This window comes from Alligator mississippiensis, chromosome 2 (assembly GCF_030867095.1).
Source record: "Alligator mississippiensis isolate rAllMis1 chromosome 2, rAllMis1, whole genome shotgun sequence".
Classification (NCBI taxonomy): domain Eukaryota; kingdom Metazoa; phylum Chordata; order Crocodylia; family Alligatoridae; genus Alligator; species Alligator mississippiensis.
The window spans coordinates 155,034,514-155,054,124 of NC_081825.1; the positions used below are offsets into that span (position 1 = coordinate 155,034,514).

Genomic DNA, 19,611 nt, shown 5'->3' on the forward strand with positions numbered 1-19,611 from the left:
TGAAGCATGACTGTGACATTGGCCCTGGTGTAGGGTCATACAGCAGATGGAATTTGCTTAAATGTTGTCTGCAGTCCACTGGGTTGACTCATCTCTGATTACCAGAAGTATCTCAGAAAGCTATTCTTAGTTTTGCAGTTAGGGGCTGGCTCCCATACATAAGATTTACTTTGTGAGCAGTGTATGAATGCATAGTAGCTTTTTTGTCTGCCATGCATGGCATTTTAGCAAGGCAGTCATTATGTGGCTGTCTAGAAGCAAGACCATACCAAATGCATGTAGTGATTTTGGCTTCTTTCAACTTATATTTAGTGATAGAAGAACCACTAGCTGGCTGTTTGGAGGTCTGCTGAAAACTTACATCAATGGTGTAGCTTTGACAGCTATTCCTTGGCTGAAATGTGTTTGATCTGTCTACAGATTTAGCAGGCAATGGCTCTAGGGCTCAGCTTGTCTAATCAGTTTGTTGGCTTTCTTAACCCTCAAGCCAGAATGGAGCTATATAACTGACATAGTTGTGCCTCATGCCACAAAGGATTCAGTCATTTGTCTCATGAAACTTTTTTTTCTGGACTTGCAGCATTGTATTAGAATATGTAATGCTGTGAACAGCTCTTCAATGGATTCATTCTCCTCTTGAAACTGAGAGAAGATCTGGTATCTCTCATGAGGATAACGTTTCAGGAGGGGATATATTTGTCAAAATTATTGCCAGTGGTATTATGTGATTCTGATTCTTTTGTACTTGGGTTGTAAGAAAAAGGGTTATCTTCAGCCTGTGGCTTCATCAGGCACAGTCAACATGCTCCTCTTCTGGCTTTTTAGTCCTAGCACTTGATTAAAATGTTCAGGTCTTGTTTTCTGCTTGGTCTAGTTATTACTAGTCTTGAAAGTAAATTGCAGCCAGTACTCAGTAAACAGGACCACCAGCCTTTGTGGTCATGATGTATACACTTTTTTCTTTGTGAATTGTGTGGATCATGTATTTAAATAAGTTTTCAGGGTTTCTGCTAGATCCTACTGCTATCAGCATGTAATAGCTTAGGAAACAGCTTTACTCAACCAAACAGTGTAGCAGTAATTCCCACACAAAAGAGAAAAAGGAAATGTTTTATTATAAGATATTGTCAGAACAACAGGCTCTTGTTCTGGCCCCTGCCAGAGATCTAGGCAATAAATCCTTAGTAGAGTGAAATGCTCTGACTGGAGCACTCCTCTCTAGGTTTGATTGCTGCACACTTTCGGTTTGGAAATTTCCAGAAATATCTGCCTCTAGGAAAAGCACAGAATTCTCCAGTATCCTCCAGGAATGCCAAGATGCAATGGTATCATTGCTGTAAAGCAAGATCCATAAATGTTTAGACTGAAAGGAACAGTTTGTCAAGAAACAGTTTTCTCTTTTGCTGAAGCACTAAAGTTTCCTAATAAGAATCAATCTGATAGACATCTTATTCAGTTAGTGTCTATCTAAAAGTTTCCGCACTTATGAAAACAGAAACTGAAAGGGTCTGATTCTCCTCCCATTTACACAGCTTTCTGCACCATAGTAACTGCAGTGGACTGACCACTGATTCCCACTGAAAAGACGGAGAAAACAACTGGGCTCTCAGATTGCATTTTACATGGATCATCATGGGCGTTGCTGTGGAGATCAAAGTCATCTCTTGAGTTCCAGAAATACTTCCACACATTTGTTCCCTCCAAAAGCAAAGGACATGAATCTGTTTCTCTGTTTCCTTTTAAAATGTATTTCTTTAAAGAGCAAGACAGTAGGTTTCATTCACATTAATGTTGTTTCTGGTCATGCACTGAGGGATGTAAACTGTTTCTTTTACACAGATTTACCAGTGTAACGCCTACACCATAATTTTTTTGAACCTAGGGTTGAGACTGTCCATTAAAATTAAATTATGTTAAGAGAACTTACAACTTGAATGATCGCACATTAACGTTTATTAACTAGTGCTAAGTGCCTTTTAGGCATCTTAAAGTTATACCACTTCAGGTGAGGATTATGGGTGTGTACAACAGTGTTTCATGCAGGTTTTATAGTGCTGGAATTTAGACCACTTTTTATAGGACTATAAAGTTATAGCACTCTTAAACATGACAGAAATGCAGTGTTTGGTGGGGTGGGGTGAGGGGGGCTCTGAGCCTCCTTGCGCTTTCCAGGCCAGGAGGCAGGGGGTGCCCTGTAGCCTGCTGGGGCTGCAAGAGACTGCAGACAGCAGCAGATCATTGAAGGAGGTGGATATGAGCACAGCGAAGGAAAGGGGGAATGGAAGAAGTGGGATAAGGGGATTGGGGGGGGATGAGGTGCCATTCCAATGCTGGATCTTCCTAGGCAGTGCCCAGGCACCAGGTGCTGTGCCAGGCTCCCAGCTGTGGCTGCTTTGGGGCTCCATGGTCTGTGGGTGTTTGATGAGTTCCCCCACCCTCATACATGCTGAGCCCAACACTTCTCTGACTCATTCAGGACCGCAGAGGCCCTCCCCAACCATATCATGCCAGGAGAGAGCAGGTCTCCAGCTGGGTAGAATGGTCTGGAGCTAGTGCTAATGCTCCTTTCCTGCCTGGGCTTCACAGAGTTGCACCAAACCCCTTCCCCCACAATGCTGTGCAGCCCAGAGACTGGCCTGGCTGCAAGTCCCACCAGGAATCCACCAGCCTTTTGGGGTGGCAGGAGCTCCACATGGCCTGGGGGCCCCCAGTACAGAGCCAGCCCCTCCAGCTGCCAAGCGAGCCGTGCTTGTGGGAGCCAAGATGCACCCTACCATCTCCTCCCCCACTTACCAAGCTCACAAATCCCATGGGATACTGGTCTAATCACCAGAAAATACAAAATACTGAGCTTCAAATTTAATACCTCATTGAACAAAGGTTAACTTAAAGCACTGTACCCATTTTTAAAGTACTGTAAAGCCATTCATTTCTGTTAAGTCATGGCAATAAAGCACTTTAAATGGTAAAAAAAAGTGATTTCTGTACACACCTGATCTTTGAGTTGTGCTAATTAGCTAGAGTTAATTTCTGCATGTTCATCTAAGATAAAACCACCAATTTTCAGTTCTCCAGAATCCTAGGAGGCACTGCTTCCAGGTGGACCAGCTGTCATTCAGGACTCTACAGCCATGAACTGACAGCTGGGAATAGCCAGAAAACATGTGAGTGGGGGGAGTGGGAATGGTGGAAAAAGGGGTGAAGGGGGTAGGGGGCCTAGAGTAAGGGGGCATGGGGAAGGGGTGAGGGGAGGCCTGATTTGCCTCCTCTGCCCTCCATTGGCCTCTCTACCCCTGGATCACTGTCTTACTGCCCCAATCAGCCCAAGAGTGGTGGAGATGATGCTGGAGTCCCTGAAGACCACAGTGCCCAGGCACACCCAGATCCATCTCCCAACAGACCCTGCAACTGAAGGAGAAGCAGGGGGGCAGGTTGTGAGGGAACTATCTATTCAAAGCTCATTGAAAATATTAGGTTTGGCTTGATTAGAGATAGACCTGTCCATCTGGATCAAGAAAAGGATAAGGGTGATTGAGGAAAACATGTAGAGAGGTAAGACTTCCAGATTTCATTCCAGATACTTGACTATCATTTAGTTCCCACCTTAAATGGAAAATCCACCTTTTAAAAATCTGTATGAATCATAACAATAAAAGAAACTAGCAGTTCTTGTTCCTTGCTTATTGAGATTCTATATTACAATTTGAAAAGATTTTTTTTTTTTTTTTACTTTAGACTTACATATTACATCCTGGAAACTGCTCTTTAACTGGACCCGACTGTATTTCATTTATTTGTGCTGAGTCTGTGGGAAATGTAAAGTCAGAGACATTTCAGATGACAGTATTATCATTTTAAATGTGTTTTAAATTGCAGCAGAGCTGTGGATCATTCAAAATAAAATGTGAAGACAGATTGTACTGGGGAGTTAAGAGAATTGGGTAGAGGCTTTTTCTTGGGACTCTTTGTGGAGAATGGTGTTTAAAGAAATGCAAATGACACAGTCCAGAGGCTTTCTTAAGGCATATTCTGGATGCAAACACTATTATCAGAACATTTTTGGATGAGACCTTAGAAAAGTTGGCAGTTTGGCAACTCATGTGTAACTTGCTATTTCCATTGTTTAGTGACAATGGTGGACTGAGAAGCAGGGCTCCTCTTTTTCTTTAACAATAAAAATCACAAAAGCAGATTCAGTAGCATATATGCTTTATAAAAACTGGCGTCATTATTCAGCTGCTTGTGCTGCACCTATGGCCATGATATGCAAACACTTGGGACTTATCCAAAGTTGAATTTAGTGAGAGTTCTGTTGGTTTAAATAGTTTGTAAATCATGTCTTTACATAAAGGGGAGATTATGTGATGGTTAAAATGCTTTGTTTTCCATTAATTTTGGTAATCCAACAGTGTCAGTGATGAGAGGCAAGTATGAAGTTTACTACTAGAAACAAGGCCAATGGTACACATCATAAAGACTGACTATCTTTTCTTTGCTGGTACTATATTAGTAACTAATTTAAAATTAAATTTATTATGAATTTTAAATATCAACTGGTTTTCATCCTCTATAGGATAGTTGTCTGTAATGGTGTCTGCTTTAAGTTTATTTCCCCCTAAATCACACAGAAAGGGAAAATTATTTACCTATTACTCTTACTCCTTTTTACTAATTTTCTAAGTCTGAACATATTTTTTTTTTTTTACCAGTGAATAGGAGAAAGGGGGAAGAAAAAGTAAGTTAACTGATATATGTATACAATTTTGATGTCTTCAATAAATTCTGATTGGAAGCCACTTGCTTATCGGTCTTGTTACACCACATGTGAAAAAACCCAGAAGTTATGAATGTTCATATTTAGCATGAATAGAAAATATGTTTTACAGGACAATCCTGCCTTGGCAGGAAAATGGATTAGATGATGATTATTTCTTTGTTTCTCCCATTACCATTCAAAGTGTGTATATGAGTGTTCATTTGTTGAATGTCTCTGTCTCCAGTGGGATAAAAAGCTGCTTTGACAGAGTCGCTGTAAGTAAAGGATTAATTTCAGTCAGCCTTAGCATTTTTAGGCAGGTATATAAAACCATTTTTCATCAAACTTTCCATCGCTGCAAATTAGTTTCTGTCCACAATGTATAAAAGACCATCTTACAGAAGTTTACAGAACTGTGCCCTTTTAATATAGGACCTTCCAGAAATTCTCCTATTTCTTTGTTTGACAAACTGAAGGCATCTAATTTATTTACTACGACATCTAGATATGCAAGTAACTACAGTATAACACTTTTTTTCCCCAAAAAATTGCCTTCCAAAATTTGGATTTGTATCAACCAGAGAAGCAGATTTTCTGCCCAGGATAGAAGCATGGAGATACTGTAAGGTAGTTGCTGCTCCTTTTTGTTCCTCACAGTAGCCTCATGCAGGGAGGGGCAGTTCCAGGACGGGTGTAGTGGTGTAGTTGCACCTGCTTTGTTTCCTGTTTCACCCAAAGTTTCCAGCAGCAGCAGTGGCATATCTATTCCAGTAGAAGTCAAAGAGTTAATTGACTTCATGGTTTATAATCTACCTGATTTCTGCTAAGAGTTCTTCACTCCACAGATGTTAATGACCTTCTCTCCTATTTAATGGTCTTGATGTCCCATTAATCAAGCTATCCTTTTTTTAACAATTGTGCTGAGTGTTAGCTATTCCTGGTTTTTCTTCTCCTCTTTCAGAGCCCTGCTGAAAGGTTTTCAGATCTTTTAAAAACCTCAGATCAGCCCATGAAGGCATGTCCATGCAGGCACATACGCTTGCAGCAGCTCAGATAGGAGCAGCACAACTTTGAGCCAGGGATGTTTGCCTCAGTGCACATGACTAAACATGCACTTTGGTGTGGGAAAAGTTGTGCCACTTGGGGCTAAATAACCCTGCCCAGCTTCTCCCGGATCTGCAGCCAGCGGGAGCCAGAGCCTGGGGCCAGCACCTGTTTCTCTATTCTCTCTCTGTCTTGATTTTAATTTATATATATATATATATATATATAAAAATTAAGAGAGAGATAATAGAGATATTATTTATATAATAGAGAGAGAAATATCAGTTGGGCAATGTGTTGTTGATCTAGTTACAGTTTTAAAGCAATTTGGAAGCCTACCAGTGTCTCTATCATCATAATAAAATAAATTCTAAATATCTATATGTTTTGATGTTTGCTTTGGTTTTCTTACCATAGAGCAGTTAGAGCTCCCCCTGATCCCTTCACTAACTAGGATGTGAGGACACCTGCCCCTGCAGCCACAGCTCTTGCCAGCAGGTTTCATCCTGTCTGGCGGTGGGGCATGAAGGGTGTGTGATGGGGGGATGTGGGGATTGCAGAAGGGGTGTTGGGGAATGTGTGTGGGTGGGTGTGGAGGGCCGTGGGGTGTAGGTGGGTGTGGGGGGATTGTGGAGGAACTGTGGGTGTAGGGGGACTATGTCGGGGGGCTGTTCAGGAGGGGTGGGTCCCCTGCCACCCCCACAGAGCATGTACCACCCACACAGCACATAGACTACCCCCCTGCAGGGCCACAGCTTCCCCCCCCACCGCAGGGCCCACATTGGCCCCCAGAGGGGCCACATGCCCCCCGCATGGCCCACAGTTCATCCACAGCAGCAGCGGCCATTGGGGTCCTTGGGGCCTCCTGACACAGCCCCCCTCCCCATATGGCATGGGGCAGCGTGGCTCAGCCCAGTCTGCCTGGCACCCAATGCTGCCTGTGCCATATCGTGTGAGCCTGGTCTGGCTTGGCACAGTGCCATGTGCCTTTGGGCTACTCCAGACTTCTCAGGCTGTCACCTGAGGCCCTGCACAACTCCTGGGGATTGCCTGTCATGCCAGGCCAGTTGTGTGCATGTAGGAGCCAGACAGGTGTGACAGGCAGTCCCCACGAGTAGCGCAGGGTCCCAGGTGACGGGCTGAGTGGCCTGAAGCTTCCCATAGGCACGCAGCACTGTACCAAACTGGGCCCATGCAATATGGCACAGGCAGTACCAGGTGCCAGGGGGCCAGGGCTGAGTCATGCTGCCTTGCTGTGTGCTTGTGTGTGGCGAGGGGAGGGGCGGGTTGTGGCAGGAAGCCCCAAGCACACCAGTGATCGCTGCTAGCTGTGGTCTTGGGTGGGGGAAATGGAACTGGACCAGCTTGGTTCAACACAGAGGCTCCTTTCTCCCCACCTCATCTTGACAGCTGTAGCCATGAGCTGCGGTGCAATGCTGCCCAGCCCAGCTTTTTGCTGTGTGGAGAACTGGGGTGGGGGGAGGTAATAGGAGTCCTTCTGCCACACAGACTGGACCCATCCCTGGCCCAGCCCTGCCTCAGCCTCAGCCTCCCCCACTCCCCAAGACCCCAGCCAAGAAGGTGTAGAAGGGGGCCCCTCAGAGGCAGAGGGCCCCCCTTCTCCTCAGCCCCATCTACTGGTGTGGCAAAAAGCTGGGCTGGGCAGCCTCATGCTGCAGGTCCTAGCTGCAGCTATCAAGATGCTGGACCAGGATGGGGGGAAAAGAGCCCCCTGCTGTGTGGACCTCCCTAGCCTCCCTGAGACCCCAACCAACAAGGTGTGGCCTCCCTCCACCCCCTACCCAAGCCTCTATACAATGCCATCCATAACCTGCAGCACAGGGGTGTCTGGCCCAACTTTTTGTTCCACCGAGAACTGAAGATGGGGGTGGAAACGATGCCTTTCTGCCATGCGAACCTGGCACCCACCAAGGCCTGAGCTAGCAAGCTTAGTGGAGAATCTGCCCGGGGGAGAGGCTCAGAGCCTTTTCTGTCTCTTTTCTGTGACAACTCAAGGGCAGGGCTGGGTCAGTGCTTGCCCAGAGCAGAGGAGCACCCACACAAAGCTAGCAAGCTGTCTGGTGAGGGGCCCCAGGATGGTGGCAGAATGTGACCCATATTGAAGCATAATGGATGTAGTGCAGATGTTCAAAAAAGCACTATAACCTAAAACACTTTAGTCTAAAACCATATCCATTAAGGGTTAACTTGAAGCGGGAGCTGTTATTTTTAAAATGCTTTAAGTGCTGTGAACACCTGTTCTGTTATGGCTTAAAAGCGCTTTCTACATGCTTAATGGGCTTTAAGTGTAACATCATACCTATCCTTTATGATGCCTGAATTCATGTTGCTTTTGTACTGTGAAGTGGTCCAGCTCTCTCAGTGGGTACAAATAATGGGTGAAGAAGTATTATCATGGGCCAGCTTTTACTTTGTTTCTAAGCAAACCATTATTGCCCAGTTTAATATATTCCTTGCAGAAGCATTAATGATAATAAGTAAGTTTATTGTCATTACAGTAACTTTCAATATGGAACATTAATAACACCCAATAAACCAGCCATTTTTAACAGGTAGGCCTCAATTTGATAGTTATGGACATTACAGAAAAATTAAGAGCTTCTAATAATTATCAGGTCATTTGTTACATAATGAATGTGACTCTATTACTGTTGTTAATCACTGTTCAAATAAAGAAGTATCACTAGATAACTAATTAAAAAGTGTGCAGAACAGTACATAAAATTTGCCTTTATGCCATGAAAGGTAAGCTGTATTGTAAATGTACAGTTTAAGGCTACTCCCCAAAACAGCCTCAAATATTCAGGGTAACCTTGGTATCGATAATCATCAGTACTGTAGTGCCAGTATCACTGGTGAATTGTAGGGACCAGGGTCTCTGTTGTTCTGCACTTTATTTAGTCCATTAAGAACTCTGCCAAATAAATGCCAGGAAATATGGATTGCTGCTAGCTTGTTCTGAAGATAGTGTTTTGTAGTCAGTTGTCACTTACAGAAGTAATTACACAGGTATGGGCTAATGGAAAAAAGAACTATTTTTTCTTACTTGTACTTTTAGTTAAGGTTGAAACTAATTGCCTTAGAAACTATGTAAATTGTATGTTGTTGTTAACATACTGTAGTTTATTTTGCCTCAAACCCATATGAGAACAATCCTATAAACAATTAATCCTTTCCTTCTCTTTTCTCCTAGAGCCCTGTATCAAAAAGAAAAAAGAAAGAGAGGCTAACAGATTACAGCTATTTTATTTTTATAATGAGCTCAGTAAAAGTGAACAGAAAAATATGACATGTTGGATCTTTTCACTGTATCAAATGAAAATTATAAAACAGAGGTCTAAAATTCAAGCTATTAGAAATACATGTCAATGTGACCTTTAAATAAATCAATGATACTTGGAAAGTGTTCATACTTCTGTACATGTGTAAACAAATAGAAGGATTATACTTTTATTATATGTTTCAAGTTTGCTCTCTCCAAATATGTCCATAATTCCCACTGATGCTAACGCGTTTCCACAATACAGCAATAGATTTAAAGGGATATAACCCATTTGTGACTAATAGCATTCAAAATGGAAAAAATAAGTGATAACATATAATAGTGAAGAGCTCTGCAGATTTTTAACACCTACAGTAACCAATAAAGTGTCCCAAAAAATCTCTAAACTTACAAAAGTTTATAATGAAAGAAGGCAAAGATATTTCCTTTCTGTATGAAAACAGCATCCTCTCATGTTCAGATTTATGTTTTTTGGCACTAGAAATTTAATCCTTTATTTCTTTATAATTAATGAGTTTGACATACAGTACCTGCAGCATCAGTGCTCAGTGTATGTAATTCTATTCAGGAAAGCCTCTAATGCCAAGCTGAGTCTTTATTTTCTTTGTCAGCCTGTCAAGCCACCTTCATACTGCTAAGATAGAATAGCAAACTCTAGAACAAAATGTAATAGAGTGGAACACCCTTCTGTAGTCAAATCATTTATAACAAATAACAGACTTTACAAACAAGCATGGGCATGTGGCTGTTTTACTCTGATATTGGGGCATTCAAAAAACAAAACAAAGCTTTGCTTCATTAGCAGACTGCAGAAACCTTATTGTGATCAGATGAAAACAGAATATTTTTTTACTTTAATTTTTTTACAAGTAGAGTTTGTCTGTAGCTTTTTCACACACTGGAAAGCCTGTAATATTTCTCCTTCACCTTTTTATCTTTTTGAAACACTTTAAAGGAGACTGGACAAAAACATGGGGAGCTACGTGGTGTGGGACAATTCTTTTACTTGAAAATATAGATTAGATGACTTGACATAATAGGCAATTTGCATGCTGTTAGAAACATGGAATCCACTCAAATGGGTGAGGTACCAGGTTTAATGAGAACAGATTTGTATCCTATGGCTTAATATAGATACAGTGGTTTTCATATTGGACAGAAGTGATTTGTAAGAGCAAGTGAAAGCCTTTTAAGTCCATAGTTCAACAAGGTCCCTAAATTCAACAAAGTGCTTAAATCCACTAGTGAATCTGGCCCTAGATGCAGGAACGTGGTAGCAAACTGTTCCATTAGTTCCATTCTTCATTCCAGTTCTTTAAATTTCCATTTAATTAAGTGCATAGGACCAAACTAATTCCCTAAATACTGGTAACAATTCATTTGCATAAATCCAGCAGATTGTAGGATAAAGCTGCTGAGATTCATCACAGAGAAGAGGAGGATGCCTTCTCTGGAAAAGAATCCTTTTTTTTTTAACATAAAAGCCTACTATAATCTGATTAGGCACAGACTATATTTACTTATCCTGCAATTTTCTCTTTAGCTAGTAAAATTAGAAATGAATGGTATTTGGTGCCCTTCTTTGTACCTCTTCTAATTGCACTGCATCCTTTTTGAGATGTGAAGACCACAATCACACACATTATTTCAGATACTATGGTATAATGATGTTTTCTATTTTTGTTTAAAATTTTCTTTTAAAATTCCATAATTTTATTGGCTTTTTTTGGTTGCCACTGTAAATTAAGCTAACATTTTCATAAATTTACCTACAGTGATTCCCATGTCTGTTTCCTGAGTCCTATCAGTTAGATGCTGTCATGGTTGCCAACTTGCAGATCTGGCTTGTGTATTTGACCCAGAGGAACAGCAGAACATCCGGCATTCCTTGGCTCCCTATCCATTTCATTTTGTACAAGGTTTTCCTCACTGCTTTCTCCCATCTGCTGTCCCAGAAGAAGGGATTTTTAAACAAAAATGGAAAACAACATAATGCCATTTTATATATTCATGGGACACCCACATCTGGAATAATGTATTCGGTTGTTGTCTCCACATCTCAAACAGGATGTAGTGGAATTAAAAGAGGTACAGAGAAGGGCAACAAAGATGATCAGATGTATGGAGCAGTTTCCATACCAGGAAAGACTAAAATGGCTAGGGCTCTTCACTTTGGAAAGGAAGAGGCTGAGGGAAGAATATGATAGACATCTATAAAGTCAAGAAATGTCTACATAAAGCAAAAAGAGAAGTGTTATTCAAAAGTTCCAGATTACAAGTAGGAGGAGGCAGGTTTAAAATAAAGAAGATGAAGTGCTTTTTTGTTTGTTTGGTTGGTTTTTTACACACTGAGTGCATCTGCACGTGAGCAATACATTTTGTAGCAGCTCAAGCCAGAGTCAGCTGCTCCTGGCTGTAGGATCTAGGTGTGTGCCCAAGACAGCAACAGTTTGAGCTGGAGCAGAGCAGCCCCAGGCTGGCAGCAGGCTTGCAGGGGAGGGGGAGCAGGCAGCCCCAGGCTCTGGGTAGCTGCATTGGGCAGTGTTGGAGTTGGTTTGGGCATGAGGGTACTAAAGTGCAGAGCTGTGCAGCAGGCAGCCCCCACACTTTAGCATCCATGTGCCCCCGCCAGCCCCTGTCACAGTCTACATGTGTGTTTCATCCTACTTAATTACTACTCTGTAAGACAGTATTTTCCCCGACAGTACCATCTTATGGCAGAATTAATTAATTTAGTGTACCCTATTACTAGCGCATGTGTAGATGGTGATGCTTTACTGTAGAGCTAATTAATCAACTCTGCAGTAAAGCGCATGTGTAGATGCACCCAGTGGGCACATCCAGACAAACGAATGTCAAAAATCCCGCTTACAAAAAAACCCACTTGTGCCTAAGAAAAGCAGGGTGACACATGTAGTGGCAGGGTGTGCTGCTCGAAACTGGAGCTTGGCTAGCCATGCTCCAGCTGCCAGCCAGACTCCCTGCTGCTGGATCACCATGGCTGCAGCCCTCAGAGGCCCCCAAGGACCATAGGTAAGGCTGCTGGAGCCAGCCCAGGTGTTGGCCCCAGCCTCCCCTACCCCACCTGGGCAATGTGCTGTGTGCCAGAGCATGTGTATACAGGCATTTCCCAGGGATAAGTAGGAGCAGTACGTACTGTAAGGACATATTGCGATTGTGTGGACACACCCAATGTGTAACAAACTGATGGAACTCAGTGACACAGACAAATAGTATAACCAGGTTCAAAAAGGGGTTGGAGGTTCATGGAATACAGGTCCATTGTGAGCTATTAAATAGAATAGCCAGGGAGGTATTTTTCAACCTCCCTAAACTAATAACAGTTAATGCCAGGTATGATAGAAATTACTCTAGACATGCCTTCTTTATATACTCTCTTTCTAAAGTATCTACTACTTAGTATTGTCAGAGAGAAGCTTCTGAGCTAAGTAGATCATTGGCCTGATTCAGTATGGCACTTCTTATGTTCAAATAATCTACCCAGATTTTTGTTTAGTAGTCTCTTGCAAAGATCATGGCTTTAAAAAAACAAACAAGTTGACATCCTCCATGGATCATACATTAGATTAAGGTTGATTCCACCCTTTGAACCATGTACCACTTTACAGCAGCTGTAAACACCTGGCTGAAAGCCAGCAGCCTCATCTTACTTTTCTTTTTACCTTTCCTGGGGAACTAGGAAGTTTCCAAGGGGAACTATCTTTTGTATCACTAGAAAGAATGGTCTCTTTGGCTCTGCCATGTACAGAGAACTCAGTGGCGGAAACTCACTTTAGTGCTCATTGTAGTCTTGAATCTCCATTAGGGCAAGTGTCAGCGATGGTGGTGCAGTGGCCATGACCTCCCTACAGTGACATCCTCAGTGGGGCTCTATATTTAGGAATTCAGCAGTGCTCTTCTCCCTGGTCACCACCCCTGAATTCCTGGCCCCTCCAGGAGGTCTACAGGTGCCTTTGACACTGCTGCATTAAGCCATTGGATATGTGATATTATGCATGTCTTAATACAGTCAAAATCTCTCACACACACACATATGCTGCATGTAACAGATGTTTACTATTGCAGTCATTGAATATCACCTCCCCAACCTCATGAAACCCCACAGTAGGTAAATGGCTCTTATCTTTATTTAACAGATGGGAAAAACCATGGCCCTTGGTAACTTGTCCATAGTTGTGTGCTAGTTCCTAGGAAGTTTGAGATAATGCCAGCAATTAGAACTCAGAACTCCTGACATGTAATTCTGAGTGTTAGCAAAAAGATCATCCTTCTTCTAGCTTCTAGCATTCTCATTTAGGATAATAATGTAAGATCAGCAGTTGAGAATGCACAGTATAATTGGATTCAGACACTGGAACAAACTAAACAATGTCAGTGGGGACAAAAAGCAATCATACAAGGAGTGTTTGTTAGTACATTAAATGGTTGATGTTTTCTTTTTTTTTTTAAAAAGCCATTTTGTGATCCAATATAAGAGTAAATACCTGGCCAGACTACACACTGCTTTTCTTCTACAGTTGCCAAATAATGAAGTGAGCATTTTCAAGTTTGTGTGCTGAAATTTAGGCTCCTACATCTGTATTTAGCAATGTGAGATTTGCTCTCTTCAAAATGAAATATAGCTTCTGAAGTCTAATTTTGGGCATGCTGGTTCAAATATTTTGTTGTAGGGGCATGTATGGGAGGGTGAGGTTGCTTGTGTCTACCCTGAGAGGTGCTCCCATTTTAGTCAACAGGAGATCTGTCATTGTCTTTGACAAGAATGGGATCTAGTTCTGTATTAAGTTACTTTACTGATCTTTGACATTTCACCCTTGGATTAGAAAACTGGATATTTCTGTCCCATTTTTGTATTTCTTCAGATAGATTGTGTTCAGAGAGTCCATACAGATACTTCAGACCTGTTAACTCCAGATAATCTTTGGATCACATTTGTGTGTGTTTTGGGCAGTAGAACAAGCAACCTTGAAAACTGAATCACGAAGGCCATGCAGGAAGGGCTATCTGATAAGTGAACTCATTGAATATGTATTTAATTCAGAATGTAGTTATGTAAGCTGAGACATTTTACCTGTTAAGTGAAAACATGATGGTTAAAAGAGAAGAATTTTCTATTTAACTACAGTATGTTATTGATGTGCTGAAGGTTTTAAAAAAAAGCCAGCAGAGAATTGAATTTGTGCTGTCCTCATCCAGATTGTGAAATAAAGCTGAAAGTAATGACATGCTAATAAAATAGGGAGGGAAAAACTGGCCTGAAGTAGTTGCTGCGTCGGCATGTTGGCTGCTGATGTAATTACAGGAGTACTCTTTGACTCTAGTTAGATATGACATGTTTGGTGTGAGTCCATACTCAGGTAAGGTTAGCTGTGAAACAACTAACTCTAAGGCTAATACGTGAAGATTCTCTTTTCAATCTTGCACTATTTTCTTTTCATCATTTGTAGGTTGCAAGCATAAGAGTATTGATTGAAAAACATTTTTTACTCTAATCTCTTCTTTTTTTTCCTCAGTTGCTTACCACTGATTAAAGTAAAATTTCTTTGGAGCTGAAAATAGTCCAAGTTGATTTCAGTCTGAAGTCTAGTAGCACTACATTACTACAGCTGTTTTTGTAGCGCTGTCGGGAGAAATTAAGTAAAAGTACAGCTCCCACAGTAAATACAATTTTACACTGTGCTGCCTTTTTTTTGGATAAATGAATATAGCTGAAAATATTAACTCATGCTATGTTGTGATGTAGTTTTCAGGGTGGGAAAATAATGCTCAATTTGAATAAAAGTAGTTTAGTTTTGTGTTCAGACCTAATAATAAAAGGTATTGTCAATACTAAAATGTTTCCCCAAATCATGTAGATTTTGCCAAAACTTTGCTTTGGAGAAAAAAGGGAAGGAGGAAAAGTTCTTCAACATTTTTAGAACAATACATTACTAGTTTTCATATTGAAATACATTTTCTCTAAGGAATCTCTATTTTGTATAGTATCTGATCAAATAATAAGTTGATGAAATGACATGTATGCATGTCCAAAGCAAAGAAAAGTTTTAATATATATTTTTAAAGATTCTTTTAGAAAATTTGAAATGTTCCGGTTTTATTCTGAATCAGACAAAAACAAATCTCAGAATCCATCACTAAATGGAGTTCTTGTCCACTGGGCTGCACTAGCTGGAATGAAAAAAAACTCCCTTATATTTCAGAGGCCAAAGGAGATGGGGCATTTTCTTTGGTGGATTACCTATTGGCTAAGTACAGACAGTCAAAAAGTCTGAGACTAAAGTAATTCGATCTTTGCAGGCTAGTCTAAACTACACAGATTAAACTGAAACAGAAGTGAACAGACATTTACCTTTGATACAGGAAATGTAGCCACCTGCCTACAGTGGCTCAGGCCAGAAGCCAGGGGGTGCTAGCTGTGTGTTCATTTCCTCTTCCTGCTGCCCCCAAGGTATCTGGGATTTGTAATCCACAAGCCCAGCAGCAGGACTGTGCAGGATTGCTCATCACTTCTTCTTCCTGGTGCCTCTGGGATTTCTAGTCCACAGTTGGAGCCAGCAGTAAGTGTGAGTGGAGGAAGAAATGTTGAACCCTTCTCCCTGGCTCCAGACCCCAGCTGGAATTTGCTGGGGAGGCAATCCCCACCTGCGGACTGGGCTGCATCCCCATCTGGGCTTTCCCCCTCCACTTCTTTGTCAGCCAGCCCTCCCTGCTCCAGCTAGGGAATAGAGGGGTGGGCCAGCCCTGCTCTCTGGAGTAGACAGCCCAGCCCATGGATGGAAAGCATTCTAGGGGACTGTGATTTAACGGAGGTTAGATGAGCATCTAGCTGGGGTCATCTAGACCCAGCACTCTTTCCTGCTTATGCAGGGGGTCAGACTTGATAATCTATTGAGGTCCCTTCTGACCCTAACATCTATGAATCTATGAAACTTGAACCAGGAAGGGCCTGGGGCAGAAGTTTTATAAGCTGGTTTGACCCAAGTCAGTTAAATATGATACTACATTCAACCAGGTTTATTTTACACCAGTTTCAACCATTTTGAAACTGGTTTATGTGCACTGAGCTTCTGTTCTGTTACAGGTTTAAACCAGTTTCTGATCACTTAAACTGGTTTATGTACAATTTGTGTCCCTAGCCATTAATGGCCCTAGCCATTAAGTTTGAGGTGGAATGCTCATACTGCCAATTTCTAGGTGGGTGCAATTTTGTTGCAATATTTTTTTTTACATTACACAGGTAAAAAAAAACCTCTGAGCATAAGTACTCATTTGTAAAAGACTTTAATTTAAAAGTTTGTGAATAGTCTGTAGAAAATTACTTTTAAAATGCATTACCAATACAGATATGCCTTTTGAAGCAACAGGTACAAAGGCAGTGAACCTGTTGGAGTTGCCCTGTGCTTGGGAGAAGCAGTTTGTAGATGCTGCTCAGTTTATATATGCTTCATAAAGCCTAGCCAGTAAGTGTGCAAGTTAGGAGTGTGAAAGAAGTGGTAGGGAAATCTTAGAGATGTCTGGTATGTGAAAAAGGCAAAGACAGTTCTCAAAATGGAAGGTTCATCTGTTGAGACATTTAAGACTGGACTGAGCACAGCAAAGCACTGAAGTATACTCAGGGGAGCAATTCTGCATTGGCAGGTGGAAAGGCTAGATGACTTAAATCACTCTTGGTGATGCTTCATGCCTTGTAAACAATGGTTAACTTGCAGTATGCTGCATGGGTTATTTGGGAGGCAAAGGAAACTTTAAGATGACATTTCTAAGCTATGATTTGCAATGTTGGCTAGAATGTCCCTTCCCTTGGCCATATTTTACAATTAGGTGAAGAGGTGCTACTGCTGCTGTGTAAGTATATATGCATGCATACACAGGCATATATATATTTCCTTTCAGTACAGCCTAATCCTGAAAAGAATTGTTTGCTGTCTGAAGGGATAAAAGATGACAAATTACTATAGTTTCCTTGCTTTTTTGTCATTTTTCATGCTAGGTTTAGTTGCATAATTGTACTTTAACTGTTACCACATAAGAGAGTAAAATACTTCTTAGATATGCTTATTATCACTGTTTGCTGGGCTGTGGCCTCATCTCCCTCACCAAAGCCCCAAAACAAAGCTACAGTGGCTGCATAGGCCTGAATCATTTGTTTCCAAATTCTGACTGTCACAGGGCACTGAGGTGCCCTGCTCCTAAAGAGGGGAAACTGCCAGGGAAAGAGCTCTAGCAGGGAATAAGGAGCCCAGCTGTGGGTTGCCGGGGCAACCAGGAGGTCAGCTGACTGTAAGGGGCAGGGCCTGGCCCTTATAAACTCTAGGAGCTGAGGCTAGAGGTAGTTTGCTGCCAGCAGTCTAGGAGGAAGGACCTCTCTACTGCAGAAGAGAAGAGAAGTCTGAGCAGCACGTGACACTGCTGTGGGATGAAGAATCCCGGTAGGCTAAAGCGTGATTATAGCTGGGTGGCTTATGTTTAAGTTATAGCTAAGAGGCTTGAGTTTGTGTTGCTATTTGTTACACTGGTGGTTTGGGTGAGGCTATTAGGGGTTGGAGGAGGCCTCCTAGGGGACTCACAGCGGTGTGGGGACCCCAGTGCCAGTGAGGGTGCAGCATTCAGGGTGCACAGACCCCAGCCCCAGGGAGGGGCAGTTGAGAAGCTCCAGAGAAGGGGGCATTGCTGAGAAGCCCCAGTGCAGGGGTGGTGAGCCCCAGAGAAGGGGTGGCTTTACTGAGAGGAGCCCCAGAGAAGGGCACGGAAAGAGAGAGAGACAAGGCTGTTGAGAGCCCGAGTGCCAGAGAGGGAGTGGAGACAGAGAGAGAGACTGAACAATGCCTATTCCAGCTGCAAGGCTTGGTGCATGGTAAAAGGGGTGGTTGGAGCCATGCTAGCTCGTAAGGCTAGGGTGCCCCGAAGCACCCATTTGCAGGTCAGGACCCACGAGGGGTCTGGAAGTCCATGGGGCCAGAAGTTACAGTGAACTGTGTCCAAGAAGATGTAAGGCAGCATCCCTAATATATATTGAAACATCAAAGACATGGTGGGCGAGAATCTGAGGGTGCGCTTGGGCCAACTTGGCACGGGAAGGGGGCCTTGAGGAGATCACGGTCCTCTTGTAGGACCCTGCCTGTGACACTGACAAAATAACTGTTCTCAGAATAGTTCATCCTGAAACATCTTTCACTCCTTTAAATTGTACACTTATGCCAAAATGGTGTCTTTGCCTTCATGTGTGTATGGAAAACAGAGTTCATAGGGTCTTTCATACCACTGATGTTCTAGTATCTATGCAGTTAAGCTGTGTTTAAAAAAAAAAAAAAAAAAAAAAAAATGCAACAAATCTATTGTAACATAACAAATTATTAGGGGAAGAAATTCAGAGGCAAAGGGGAAAATAGAAACTTTCAGCTAAGCTTTCCTGAAAGCTGATGAGTGAATGAGGGAGAGAGGAAAAAACAGCTGTTCCAGATGGCAGCCACTTCATAAGGGGAAAAGGCTGGGATCAAAGTGGTCTGATAATGTGAAGAGGTAATACTAGTGCTAAATGAGTCTTGTTGGCAGGGGCATGGGTGTAGGATTTAGTTGGACTATGTGGTTCTTTAAGCTGATGTGGAATCTTTTCTTCACCTCTTCTTTGCTTATGGAAATTCACTTTAAGCAAGTAGTAACCAAAATGTCCTTTTATCTTGGACTAATTGGCATTAGTTAGACCTACATTTGCCTTTAGCAGAGAACAAAGATTGAATAAAGCTGAAGACCAAAGAGCTTTCTAGCTAAGAGAAGGCTTCCTTAAGTCAGGTTTTAAGCATCTGTTTTTCCTGTTCGATTTGTTGATTGGAAATGTATATTTTAACCTTTCAAACCCTGCATAGCCACACAGCACTGGTCTCTCAACAATTTACTATTATTAGTTTTATGGACTATGGCATTGTGATTTAAGTCTGTTCTTCTTAATCCACTTTCTCTTATATGAAAGAGCATGCAAATGATGGGTAACATGCAAAATTGCACCCAGACTACCCAGTACAGTATGAAAACAAAGGCTGAATTCCTTACATTAATCTCATAGAGGATGCTTTGTTAAAAATACCCACCTAAAATGGGTATGGAATCATTAAAATTAATGCAAGAGTCATTATCTTTTGGAGTTTGATTGTTCTGTGTTTTTGATGCTCTGCTTGAATGTTGTGGGTAAAGTCAGAACCCAGTACTCATTTTCTTCCAAGTTTATAAAGGAAGCAATTTTTTCGTAAGTGAATTTATTTTAATTAAATAATTAAGTCAAGGTTCAGTGAACTAAAGTCAGTGGATTGGATTGGATATGGCCCATGGACATGTGGCATTTGGTGCTGGGGACTTCCGCAGTTTCTCCCCACTACAACACAGTAGTGGGAGCTTTACCTGTGCTGAGGTGGGGTGAAGCAGGGGTATTAGTGGTGGATGGGTCCTAGAACCCATCCTCCTTTGATCCAAGTTAAGTCATTCTGTCCCATGG

At 42.0% G+C, this 19,611-nt stretch overlaps 1 protein-coding gene across 5 annotated transcripts in view; it reads left to right on the plus strand.

Moving 5' to 3' along the window:
• The window catches only part of GRID2 (glutamate ionotropic receptor delta type subunit 2), a 1,388,363-nt gene that overhangs the window by 279,865 nt on the left and 1,088,887 nt on the right, over nt 1–19,611 (plus strand). Inside the window, exon 1 of one of the 5 annotated variants that reach the window (XM_014599963.3) lies at nt 17,470–17,554. The exons of the other annotated variants lie outside the window; for them this stretch is intronic. Within the exon in view, the coding sequence (XP_014455449.2) occupies nt 17,542–17,554 (13 nt within the window). The 5' untranslated portion in view covers nt 17,470–17,541. Of the gene's footprint in view, nt 1–17,469; nt 17,555–19,611 lie in introns of those variants that run through there. 5 annotated transcript variants of the gene reach the window in all.